The 13,615-nt window shown below is 34.8% G+C and overlaps 1 protein-coding gene across 1 annotated transcript; it reads right to left on the bottom strand.

The window, feature by feature from the left end:
* Positions 1-2,072: 2,072 nt before the first annotated feature.
* LOC107794209 (potassium transporter 11-like) lies at positions 2,073-9,100 on the bottom strand. The gene is made up of 9 exons (XM_016616682.2): positions 8,592-9,100; positions 8,335-8,470; positions 7,368-7,593; positions 6,842-7,087; positions 6,661-6,711; positions 6,281-6,541; positions 5,985-6,152; positions 3,510-3,764; positions 2,073-3,142 (listed from the first exon to the last, which is right to left on the bottom strand). Exons 2-9 carry the CDS (start codon positions 8,467-8,469, stop codon positions 2,115-2,117), a joined length of 2,370 nt encoding a protein of 789 aa, XP_016472168.1. The 5' UTR covers position 8,470; positions 8,592-9,100; the 3' UTR covers positions 2,073-2,114.
* Positions 9,101-13,615: the final 4,515 nt, after the last annotated feature.

The raw sequence follows: 13,615 nt of genomic DNA, 5'->3' as shown, positions 1-13,615 counted from the left end.
AGACGTATGTTGTTTTTTCAACTTGTACGTTTAATGCAACCAGTTGAACGTATATATGTTTGTGGCACCCATCTTTGGAGAAGCATTAACAAAAGGAAAACTTGCACAAATGTTCCAAATAAGTCTCAACTTACCAACCTCTAGCCATTAAGCATAAACTTACCAAAACTAATCAAGCACATATAAAAATTGAAAAACCAAATAAATAAGGTTCTTTCTCTCAAAGAATCACATGCAAAAATCACATTTTATATTTTTTAATGTGATTAGAAATATTTGATGCAAGACGGAAAGAAAATTTTATGGATGAGGTAGCAAATAAGGTGATGAAATACAAAAAAATAAATAAAAATATAATATTCCAAAAATCTAAGCAAAAAAGGAACTTTTTCAATGGGTATAGTTGAAATTCATTGAAAATATATAGATAAGTCAATATACAAATTTTGAGGAAGATTGGAGGTGATTTGGACTGGTTTTATATCAAAATTCGTAATTAAATCGAGCTCAAAAAATTCTTCTGCGACGCATATATCAAACATGTTTCACGCATGTATTTCACACACAGGTACCAGAGGCGGATGTAGTGTGTTAGTTATGGGTTCAATTGAACCCATAACTTTCGACGCGGAGTAGAAATTTATGTGTAAAAATTCATTAAAATTGCAAAAATAATATATTTGAACCCATAACTTTAAACATATAATGGGTTCAATGTTAAAAATCTTAAAAGTTGAACCCATAGAGTTTAAATCCTGGATCCTCCTCTGACAGGTACACATGGATATACATGTGATACACAATTGATACAAATGTGATACATATGTGATACATAAATGATGCATAGTGTGATACACATATCATTTTTTTCATGTTCAGTTTTATTTCGAATTTTCAATTCAAACTACCTCAAAACTTACCAAATCATCCCAAAACTGAGATTCAAGCTCCTTAAGATGTACCCAATCTATTCTAATAACACCCACTCAAAAGAAAGCAATAATTAGATATTTTTTTGCTAAAAATAGTTAATTGGCAAATATTAGTAATATTTTATGAATTGGTCAATTTTTGTAATGAGCTACTTATAAATGGACATAGCTGCTAGTTTCTCTTAACAAAACAGTTACTATTATGGGTGAAATTAAAAAATAATAAGATTTACAAGTGGTAATTGAAAAATAGCCACAGTTTTAAAAATAATCGAAATTTAGCCACTTTTCATGTAAATATAATTTGAACGAAAATGTTGTTCAAAATCCGGAAAATATTCCAGCATAATATATTGGAGTTCCAGTATAATATACTGAATTTCTAGCATAATATATTGGAGTTCCAGTATAATATACTAATCCTTCCTATTTTGCTGCAACACGGAAAGTTCCAGCATAATATACTGGAGACTGGAGCACCTGTGTATGAACTTCCAGCATATGGAACTTTCTGTGTGTTGGAGTTCCAGCATATTATGCTGGAAGTTCATGCACAGGTGCATCAATCTCCAACATATAATGCTGGAACTTTCCGTGTTGCACCAAAATAGGAAGGATTAGCCTTAACATACTTTTGTCGTTTGCTTAACCTCACGGCGTTGGTTCAACCCGTTAGTACTTCAATCTACAACAAATGATATGGGAGCACTGTTAACTTACGGAAGCTAAAATTCAACACAAATAAGCGATTAGCTCGTCTACGAGTATTTGGACAACACCTCCCCTTATTTTTTTCCTTTTCTCAAATCAAACAACAAGACCAACATGTCCAAAATATCAATAAACATATTACATCAATATCCAACTTTATATCCATCGCAATACATCACCAAAACAATCTCACACAACAACCAAGTGCTACTTTGAGCTTTTCTGTGTTGCAGTAAAATAGTGGGTAATATTTCTCTTTTTCCACTTATTCAAACACAATAAAATCTTTAATCACTTGAAGCAAACTTTCACTGTTGAGTTACAATCTACCCCACCTGAACGTATTTGATAACTATAAGAAGATATCATGAAAAAAGTTATATACATATTTGATAATCCTTTGATGTGTGAGATCAGAAGCCCCGACTCTGAACAAAATCCATAATTTTTCGAATTGATCGTCTAATAAATTTACACATAAAAGATCTGTCCAACATTCAAGAGGCTCTCATGAGGTATATTGAAGATGACACTATTTTCCCTGCATATTTTCCTAAGAAATGCATATATATAGTCTATAGCTAGTTTCTTATAAAACCTGGATTCCCTTCTTGCTCTTATTACAGTATTCCCAAGTATGTGTACAACCCCCGTATCTCTACAACTATTTAAGAATTCCATTTCATCAACTTCTGTCTGTCCGCTCTCATGTCCGGAGGATGTGATTGTGTTGTTTCTGTGAGGATGAGATTTGACAGGGGCTATTGAGTCCATTGATGAATAACTGAGCTCAATATTTGCAGTAGAAGAGCTCCCGTTATCTCTAGAATGTTGTGTTTGCTGTCCGTATAAGCTGTATTCATCAGAGTCGGAGCAGCCATCCATCATGGATTCCAGTCGGACAAACATAAAGAGGTTATCGAAGAGCTTTTTCTCAAAGTCGTCATCCTTCTTATGGAGGTCTTTGTAACCATATCTTGCAACACAGCGAAACATGTGAAAATTCTTTGGTCCTATCCGTTTCACAAGGAATCTCTCATCTTCTGGAACTGTGTAAACAGGAAGATACTTTACACAGACAAATACCATAACTGAGTGTATAGCAGGTAGGTTGGTAATGAAGTGAGAAAAGATGTGTGGCACTCCACTAGCTAGTTCGGTGTACACAAGTCCGATTCCTGGCACACGTACCAATCCTAAACTGGGGCCAAGTCCAAGAATCCATGCCATTGATACCTTGCTGTGCATCTCAAATTCGTAACGTTTCACCGTTCCATAATGCCATACATACATGATGAGAAGAAAAGCTGCAGCAATCACAAGAGGAACCCAACCACCCTGGTCAAGCTTAAACAATACTGCAGAGAAGTAGGTACATTCAACCACCAGAGATAAGACAGTGAAGATAAGAACAACAGCCCAATGGCAGTGCCAAACTAGTAACATTATCAAAGTCATGAGGAGTGTCGTCACCAGCATGACTATCACGACCGCTGTTCCTGTTGATCAAGAAATACCATGTCAACAAGTGAGTTTCAAGATGAGGCTCTTGTATGGTGTCAACAGTAAATAAATACAAAAACCAAAGGCAAGGAAGAAAATTCAAAGCATGGCTAAACATGAAATGATGGAAAATGGTTGACTTTGTTGTGACAACTTTAAACTAATGCGCCACTTTTCTTTTATTGATCAATCTCCAATGAAAATGCGAAAGACAAAATAGAGCATAAACAACTAGTAAGGACATTAAAGGAAGACGACAAACAGAAAGGGAAATTTAATCCTTTAAGACTTATATCTGTCATTGCATATGTAAAAGGCCAAACGGAATCAAGATATATTATTAGCAGCAAGACACAAACTCACCGTAAGCATTGCCTATTTGGCTTTGATTTTTAAATCCAGCAGTAACGGCAATGCAAAGAACCATAAGGATCCAATTTATATCAGGAATATATATCTGCCCTAAGAACTTCTTTGATGTATGTACAACCTTGACTCTCGGAAAACAGCCAAGTGCTAGAGCTTGCTTGATTATGGAAAACGTTGCAGATATGGTAGCTTGACTTGCAACAATAGCAGCTAGAGTTGCAATCACAAAAACTGGCCAGTATATGCTTTCTGCATTATGAAAAATGTCAGCTACATTATAACTTGTAATTGATGTCACCTTTATTACTAACATATCCTCCATTCTATTTTCTTCTTTGTTTCTTCAAAGGAGGACTGGAAATGGTAATTCATCAGAAAGATTGTACACTATCACTTGATATATAATCCAATTATTAATTTTCTCATATGTGTGAATTAGAAGATGTTTCGCTTTGTACTATTAACAGAGTAAGTTATCAAACAGTATCACAGATATATGCTCATAATATTTAAGAATTTATGCACATAATTCCAAGCCACAACCTCCGCCCCATATATAAAGATTCTGGCCTACCCAAGGCCATGAATATTATTCCTTAGAAAGCGTGTTAAATGTTAATATAAACAGGATATGCGAAACCAGCGGTAGTATTCAAGTCTTGTTACATCGAAAAAAGAAGCATCTAAGTCTGATACATAACTAGAAAGAAAAAATGAGGATGTTGAAATCCATATGCTCCATCATCATACCAATAAGGGTTATTAACTAACTCAACTACCAATCATCAAAAGCAAACTCTGAAGGAGCAAGGCACACTGAGGAATCTCTTTAACATAGTTCCTTCAATAAGCCATAAATTCTGGGGCCTAAGGCACAGCTCAAGACTGCCTCTCTTAATTTTCCATTATAAGAGATAAGGTTCAGTCTAGAAAAGTGTGCTTCTTTGTGCGTTTGGCATCTAGGTAAGTGACACTGACAGCGGAGAATCTGAGGAAGAGAAGGATCATATAAGTCAACTGGTGCTATGTGTAGATGTTGGGGAGAAGATGTGGATCATCTCTTATTACATTGTCCAGTTGCTATACACCTGTTGTGGGAAGTTCTGAATTGGTTTAGAATACAAGTGGTTTATGCCAAGTTCAGTAAAGGAGGCCTTGCATAGCTGAAATTTCAAAAGCAGAAAGAGAAGACCCAAGGCATGGGATGTTGCCAACTAGCTCTTGTGTGGGTTGTGTGGAGGGAGAGGAATCGGAGAGCGTTTGAAGGGGTCGAGAGTGATTTTGCACATGTGAGGAGTTGCCTCTTTTCTCTAGTTTCTTTTTGGTGCACCCATGAGGTCCTTGTTTGTATAGATGAGTGGGTGAATTTTGTAAAGCAAATTATTTTGGTGTAGGTTTTTCTACTTTTTGGTATACTTCTTGTATATGGGTATTTTCCACTTAATAAAATTATGACCTTATCAAAAAAGAAGGGGAGCCTTGGCGTAACTGGTAAAGTTGCTGCCATGTGACCAGGAGGTCACGAGTTCGAGCCGTGGAAACAACCTCTTGTAAAAATGCAGGGTAAGACTACGTATAATAGACCCTTGTAGTCTGGCCTTTCCCTGGACCCCGGGCATAGCGGGAGCTTAGTGCGTGCAGTTATAGCTGACCGAGGACATGACCCTTGATAGGAAGGTGTGGAGGTCGAGTATTAGGGTAGTAAGTTAGGTAGTCTAGATTATTCATACCGGTAGTATTAGTACGTACTCTCGCATTCTGTTGGTATTAGGTTTCTTTGACTACCTATCGTTTCTTGCACTTTGATCATCTTACTATCTTGTTATTATTTATGTTGCTTTTACATGGCTTCTCGGTACTGTCCCGTCTTTTTTTTTTTAATGTGGTGCTTATGCTTTCTTGAGCCGAGGGTCTATTGGAAACAACTTTTCTACCTCCACAAGGTAGGGGCAAGGTCTGCGTACACACTACCCTCCCCGGACCCCACTATGTGGGATTATACTGAGTATGTTGTTGTTGTTGTTGTACTTTATCAAAAAAGAGATATTCAGCCTTTAGCTTCTATAGGTTGTTGGTGCATGATTTAAGAATTCTGCATTCGTAAAAGATCAGTTAAACAGAATTGGAGATGACACTGTAGGAAAAAGAAAGTCTCAGATTCTCCTTTCTATCACCGCTCTTCTGCCTCACCTTCCTTGTGACAAGTCCTCCTTAGGCGTCTCACTTGTTACCGTGCATACTTATATCTCCTCTCAACTGAATATGTTCTCTAATTTCAAAGATTTGATACTGGGAACATGCTATTTTGCTGTGTACTGAAAGTGCACTATGCAAAAGATACTCCGGTCTGCACCCAGAGCTCTATTGATATTATGACTTCTTAGGTCTACGTACTGTTAATCTGTTTTATCACGATTGAGGAGGAAAACAAATACCTCTAACGTATCACAGTTAGAGAGCAAGAAATACCTGGAATAGATCGATAGAATGCATCAACAACATGATCTGTATTTTGCATGAGGTATGCTGCTTGTCCAGAATAAGCTAGAAGAAGGCAAGGGAAACAAACGACAGTGAAAGCAAGCTGTATTGCTGACAGTGGAAAATGAGCAAGATCAGCAAAAAGTGCCTCTGTTCCTGAAATAGACAGCCAAACAATTATAAGTAGGAGCGCACACACACTTCTTTTTCGCGCTAATAAACTCTTGTCTAATAACACACAGAAGAGATGTTTGAAAAGAGTGGAAAGGGCAAGAAGAAAAGACCTGTAATGCTGAGCATGATCCCTCCCAGTGATGTCCAACCCTCTCTTTTTTCCCTTCTAAAATACCGATAAATGTAAACCGGAGAAAAAGCCCGCAAAACAGAGCTATCATATTTCCAGATATTATAGATGCCAATACCTCCTACTAAGAGAAACCAAAGCAGCACAACTGGAGCAAACAACCAACCCACTCTGTCTGTGCCATAATGTTGTAAGCTAAACAAACCAACTAATATAATGACAGCAACTACCACAACTACGTCTGCAGAAAGAGGAGCACAAACATGAATTTCTTTGTGAGTTTATCATAAATAACTTAAAGAGATGCAAGCAAACAAGATGTGATTAATAAAGAAAAATATTTGGAAAGTAGTGTAGTACCGTTACTCATCTTCGGATGGTCCACCTTGATCCCACCAGAAGCTGAAAGAACTGAGAAAAATATTCTGCATAAGTACATTATTTCAAACTAAAAGTATACCTTTCTTTGATAATAATTAATGAACTTCAACTTAGTCATTAAGTAGCTGATAAGTATAAGATGAACTTCAAACTAGCATACCTGAAATGGCAGGAGTCAGAATTCCATCGCCGATTACCATGCAAGTGCCAACAACTACAAGAATAAGAAGTGCATTCTTCCTGAACGGATATGCCTCCAACCATCTTTTTGTTTTTGCAGCAAATGAATGCTCATGGAATGTGCTACGGCTGTAAGTTGTCAACTCCTCATCAGTTCGGTGTTGGTTTGGAATTGTGTTTATCTTAGCATGTCGACAGAGTAACGAATAAAGAGCAAAAGTCCCACCTGAAAATGGAAAATTCAGTTATGCCATTGTAGTGCATCATAAAGTACATATGCTCTTGCATTGGGAAATGCAGTTGATGCTACTGCAGAGGGCCCTTTCAATTAGATTAAAATGATGAGGTACCAAGTAATAATTAGAAAATGTTTCTCTTGTTTCACTATAGTTACATATTCAATTTTGAGGAATTCAGCAATGGAACACTTACTAATCACAGGACATGCATATATATACAGGTACGAGGCATGACTAAATTAACCAATTACTGCAAAATCAGCTTACCTTGGCCATTGTCGTTTGCTCTACATACAATGAAAACATACTTGAGGAGAGGGATAAGTGTAAGAGAGTATATAATTAATGAAAGTGCTCCAATGACATCCTCTGGATCATCAATTCCATGGGGAAATGTATTGTTGTAGACATACAAGGGAGATGTCCCAAGGTCCCCATACACCACTCCAAGACTCTGATAAGCAAGCCGCAATAACAACAATGTCGAGAATTTCTGAATTAAGAGAAAGTCAATCAGGCAACTGGCTAAAACAATGACCAGTACTAAAATGGTCCATTGGTTCATTCATTTTGTGATCTACGAAATCAGACACAAATCTGCGGAGGATGTACAATTTCAATCATCTGCTTTGAACATAGTGTTCATAAAGATGAAGTAAACAAGTGCACACAGGACAAACTACCAGTGGCGAAGTCGAAAAATTGCACTGTGTACACAGGTAAAATATTATGTTTTAGAAGTATATAACACATATTGAACACCCTTTGTCGGAAATGTTTTCCACTTCTTTTAAATTTGAACACTCTTGGGAAATTACTAGCTTCGCCACTGCAAACTACATATGTATGTACACGCGCACACACACTCACACAACCTAAAATCATCCTCTAAGTTTAATTGAATATCTAACCAATCATCCAGGGGCAGATACATTAATTCAAGTCTTACAAGATCCATCTAATTCTTTACAATATCTATTTTATGAGACTGCAAATTACTCATGCATTAAGATCAAGTAGGTAAGAAACAATCCAAGCATCTTCAAGCTGAATAACTGCTAACCTATTAAACTTTGGCCACATACAAAAGAAAGAAAGAAAGAAAAGAAACACTAGACCAGTAAAGCAAGCAGAAAGCAAAAGGTCCCAAAAAAAGAAAAAGAAAAAGAAAGGTATCTTTGACATTAACCTATTTCTGAGGAATCAATAAAAAAAAAGGTACATCTAATTATACCTTTTCTCTATACATATTCCTTAGCCTTCCAGCTTCCTCATCCATAGGCTGATCAAGCTTTTGCTCTAAATCCCACATCCCTCCTTTACTTTCATTATTATTATTCTCTTCATCAATTTCCATTCCTGAAGTCATCCTAAAATTGGAAATGAAACAGTTCAAGAACACTGTATATATCCAAAAACAAGATGGAGTAATATTTATTCTTAAATATACAAAAGCTAGTGCAAGAATTCTCAAGTGGGGTCAGCTCATACCACTACCCCCAATCAATATCAGCCACAGGAAACAGCAAACCAATTTGGTAACTTCAACCCCTTTCAGTAGAAAACCACCATTAGTTATATACTGAATATGCTGAATTTAAAGAAAGATTCTCTTTTTTTACTTCTCTTCAGTAAAAGAGCTCAAGAGAATTCAATATTTGAAAAAAGTGACTAAAACCCAATTCTTGAAAAGGAAAGAGAGAGAGAGAGGGGGAGAAATTGTGGCTGCAAAAAGAAGAGTCTGTTGTGGCTTTTTTTGTATTTTTGCAGTCATTGCTGCTTCAGAAAAACTAACTTTTTTCCTTCACTGTTTCTCTTTCCTGAAGAAGCATTTACAGAGCAAACAAAACAAAAAACTCAAAATCACTTTTCATCTCTTGCTACACTGCTCTGTGTGTGTGTGTGTGTCAGATATATAGAGAGAGAGAGAGATTTGATGAGTACTATTTCATGCAAAGCCGGCAGTTTTGGAAGTAAGTTAGTTAAGATGTTACTACAATGGTTAGATTAGTAAGTATTAATCTTATAAAGAATGTAGATTCTACTGACCAAATATTGCTTGATGATCCACCAGTTTTTTTAATTTATAGATAGCATTATGTTTGATTTCACTAATAATATTCCCTCAGTCTTAATTTATGTGAAACTACAACAACAACAATAACCCGGTAAAATTCGGGTACTGTGTATGGAGACCTTACTCCTAGCCCGAGGGATAGATAGATTATTTCTGATAGACGGCTGAATAAGACGAAAAGAGACAATATATAAGTACCATCAATAAACCTTAGAAAGAAATAATACCATCACACAAATATAAACGAAAAGCAAAACAATAACTAGTAGATAAAATCCGATACTAAGAGGAATGAAAAAGTGTGAAAATACTGTTATAGAAAAATAATTTTTTCTTTGACTACAATTTCTCTCTTCTTTTAAAATATTTTGAATAAATAACCATGTTAACATACACTAGTATTTTTATGTAATTTTTAAATTAATAGTTTTAAAAATTTATGCCTGAATTCACATACAAAATTACTGTAGGTGTTTTGATCCTTGTAATCTGAACCATTTCATATAAATTGAGACAAAGAGAATACTATTCTATATAATTTTTATAATGGTATATATTTTATCTATCAAATTAACATTTTAATTATTCTTTTAACATTTTTCTTAGTTTTACTAATATATAAAATTGAATTAGCAAATTCCTAGCTCTTGATCAAGTGAAACGGTTGCATAAATATAACGGTTTTTACACAAATAGTCACTCATATTAATTATTTACTTTTTCTAGTTATACATAAATTATATATTGATTATACATAATTATACACACATAATACATAAATTATGTATATATTATATATTTATTAGCTATTTTTAATTTAAGCAGTAGAGTGTGCGACTATTTGAGTTAATTGTTCATAAATATATTGTGAGTACTGTACGTTAAACAAGTTGATGAATCATACAATGACTTTCTTTTCATATGTATGTGAAGGAAGACTAATGTTGTATACCGATATAAACCATAAGGAAATAAATTTGAATTACAATTAATAACCAAAAATCTATTTAGTCAAACATAATTTATTTATTGAATTCAAATAAATCTGCTACAAGATTGCATCTGCCTCTGATTACATAATGCTGTATTTATTGTGATATTTTTTTATTGGGTGATAGGATCTAGACATTGGCAGGTACAAAGGGGGGAAAAGTCGATTCTTGATTGAACAATAATTATAAATATATTACTCTAACCATGCCAAGAGAAAATAATGGTATTTAAAGGATAAATTATCAGTAAAATAGTTACTAGGTTTTGAGAGCATTACTTATTAATGACATTATACGGGGAAGGTTTAACATAATGTTAAAATCATTATTTGTATTATGAAATCAAAGCAATTTAGTAAAACATGAACAAGAAATAGAGATAGAGAGAAGGAAGAGATTTTCTTCTTCAATTATGTGTATTTTCCTATCTATTACAAGGCCTTTATATAGGCATAAAAAGTGAAGAAAATATGTCATGGAATATGTCATTGAACATACAAAATATGTCATTGAATATATCATTAAGCATTTGAGATCAAGATCATGGAAGAAGAGTAGACATCCACCATAATGTGATATTTATCATAACACTCTCCCTTGGATGTCCATAGATAATGTGCCTCGTTAAAACCTTACTAGAAAAAAATCCTAGTGAAGGAAAAAGAGTACATATGTTTAGAAATAGCCTTTTGGTTGCCTCGTTAAAAACCTTGCAAGAAAAAATCTAGTGGGACAAAACCTTGTAAGGGAAAAAGAGTACAACGCGTATTAACTCCCCCTGATAAGAGCATCAATTCACATCCTTGATCATTCACATCCCAATCTTGTACACTAGTTTCTTGAAGGTTGACGTCGGTAGAGATTTGGTGAACAAATCAACCATATTATCACTTGAACGAATCTTTTGCACATTGATATCACCATTCTTTTGAAGATCATGTGTGAAAAATAACTTTGGTGAAATGTTATAGACCTCAACCAAATACATTCTCGACTTGCTTCATGAATAGCAATTATCTCAGCATGATTAGAAGAAGTAGCCATGATTGATTGCTTAGTCGATCGCCAAGATATGACAGTGCCTCCACATGTAAACACATAGCATGTTTGAGATCAAGCCTTGTGTGTGTGTCAGATAAATACCCCACATCGGCATAACCAACAAGATCGGTATTGCAATCATTTCCATAAAATAAGTCCACATCGGTAATCCCCCTTAGATAACGCAGTATGTGCTTGATTTCATTCCAATGTTTCCTTGAGCGGAGCTATATCTTGCTAAGACATTAACTGAAAAAGTTATGTCAGGCCTTGTAGTGTTAGCAAGATATATTAGCGCACCAATTGCATTAAGATATGATACTTTAGGACCAACAATCTCTTCATTATTTTCATGAGGTCGGAGTGGATCTTTATTTATATCGAGTAATCTTACAACCATCGGGGTACTTAATGGATGTGCTTTATCCACATAGAAGCTTTTTAAAATCTTTTTAGTGTATGCTGATTGATTAATAAAATTTTTATCTTTCATATACTCAATTTGTAGACCAAGACAAAAAGTCTTTCCAAGATCTTTTGTTTCAAATTCTTTCTTTAAACAGTCTACTGCTTTAGGAAGCTGTCTGAGAGTTGTAATGATATTTGAATCATCAACATACAGAGAGAATATAACAAATTCAAATCCAGATCTTTTTATAAAGATACAAGGACAAAATGAATCATTCTTGTACCCTTCTTTCAATAGGTACTCACACAGGCGTTTACACCACATGCACCCTAATTGTTTCAATCCGTATAAGGATTTTTGAAGCTTTATTTAATAAATTTCTTGGAAACATTAACATACTTCAGAACAATTTTAATCCTTCAATGATTTCCATTATACGCATATCAAGTTTTCATGTATTTCCAAATTAAAACCTGAAATGATTACATCCACCATAAGAGACACATGTCTCCATATAATCAATGTGAGGATATTTACTAATTTTCTTGTGTCACAAGTCGTCTTTATGTCTATCGACTTGAACTTTTTGCACAAGAACACATTTATACCTCCATTGGGTTTATACTTTCAGGTGTTGGGACTATCCGCCCAACTTCACATTTTTTCAAGTGAAGTCAATTTTCATTGTGTATTTTTCATTTGGCCAATCATTTATCGGTCCAAATTTCATGACAGATTTGAGCTCAAGATCCTCGTCAATGTTAATAATATTGAGCGCAACATTATGTTAACAATATCATCGATGATCATTTTACGTTGGTTCCATTATTACCTAATAAAGACATAACTTAGTGAGATCTCTTTATCTCATTATTTTCAGGTACCTTAACCTCTCACATGAGGTCTTACGAAGTGTTATGTCGTGGTGCTCTTCTAGAGCACTTGCCTCCTTATTATGGCCATCTTGAACATTTGCCCCTCTCCTTCTTCAAGGAGTTTTATCTTTGGAACCGATTGGTCTGTTACGCTTCATGCGTGCCATAGGCTCTGTATCTCATGGACTTTATTCTATTTGGAGCATTAGCAGTTGAAATATGACATTTAGCTTAGGGTCAGCAAATGCGTCTGGCAATAATTTATAAATGAATTATCACTTGAACTTCAAGTTCATATTTTCTTGTACGAGGATTTATATGTATTCATAATAATTCATTTCACGTATCACTTTCTCAGCTGCCCATTTTCTCCCCTAATATTGGGATCACCAACACATTTCCCAACCTTCTTTGGGAATCCATCTCTTTGCATTATGGTGGCATAATTAAATCATATAGCACATCCATATTTCTATATAGAAATTATTTGGTTCCTGACCCTGAACCGATTGTGATAGGGAGAAATTTTCATAACTTGGCTAGATGCGTACAAGTGCTGCTGTATATTAAATAATACATCTCATACCAAAATTCGTTTTTTTGGGAGTTTTGTTCTCATAACCAATGATTTAGCTATAATTGGAGGCATACAATTTCTGCTAAACCAACTTGGATTTAAACCAGTATTATCAAGATAAATCATCATAATTTATATTCTGGAACTGTGCTCTAATAATTTGAGCAAGCAATCTTGCAAAAGCCAAACTGCAAGTTGATAACAAATGCACATGTGACCATAAAATAGATGCATCTATTAAAAATCATATATTAGTAAACGGTCCACATGGCAGGTGACTGGGCCCATATATTTATCACCTTTTATTCATTCCAGAAATCAAGGGATTCAATCCCAACCTTAACTAGTATATCATGAGAATAAGCAGCACAAGAGAATTCTTGAAGAATCTTCTATTCTTCAATATATGTCAATATAATTCTTAATTAATTTTTCGCATCATAATTAAACCGGGATGGTCAACCGGTCATGCCAACTAGTATTTATTTTAGTAAACCTCTAGTTTACTTGTGGCATATGATTCCAGCATCATGCTTATATTTGT

Source organism: Nicotiana tabacum, chromosome 3, assembly GCF_000715075.1.
Source record: "Nicotiana tabacum cultivar K326 chromosome 3, ASM71507v2, whole genome shotgun sequence".
Lineage (NCBI taxonomy): Eukaryota > Viridiplantae > Streptophyta > Magnoliopsida > Solanales > Solanaceae > Nicotiana > Nicotiana tabacum.
The sequence above is the reverse complement of the archived record's forward strand: the minus strand, read 5'-3'. Positions and strand labels throughout refer to the sequence as shown.

Bases quoted from the DNA above. Each gene is read 5' to 3' on its own strand.
- LOC107794209 (XM_016616682.2), bottom strand. From the start codon at position 8,469: ATGACTTCAGGAATGGAAATTGATGAAGAGAATAATAATAATGAAAGT. The intron at 6,542-6,660 runs GTACTACACTAC...CTCTTTCTGCAG, and splicing joins CCATCCGAAGATGAGTAACG to ACGTAGTTGTGGTAGTTGCT. The intron at 3,143-3,509 runs GTGAGTTTGTGT...CTTGATCAACAG, and splicing joins CCAAATAGGCAATGCTTACG to GAACAGCGGTCGTGATAGTC.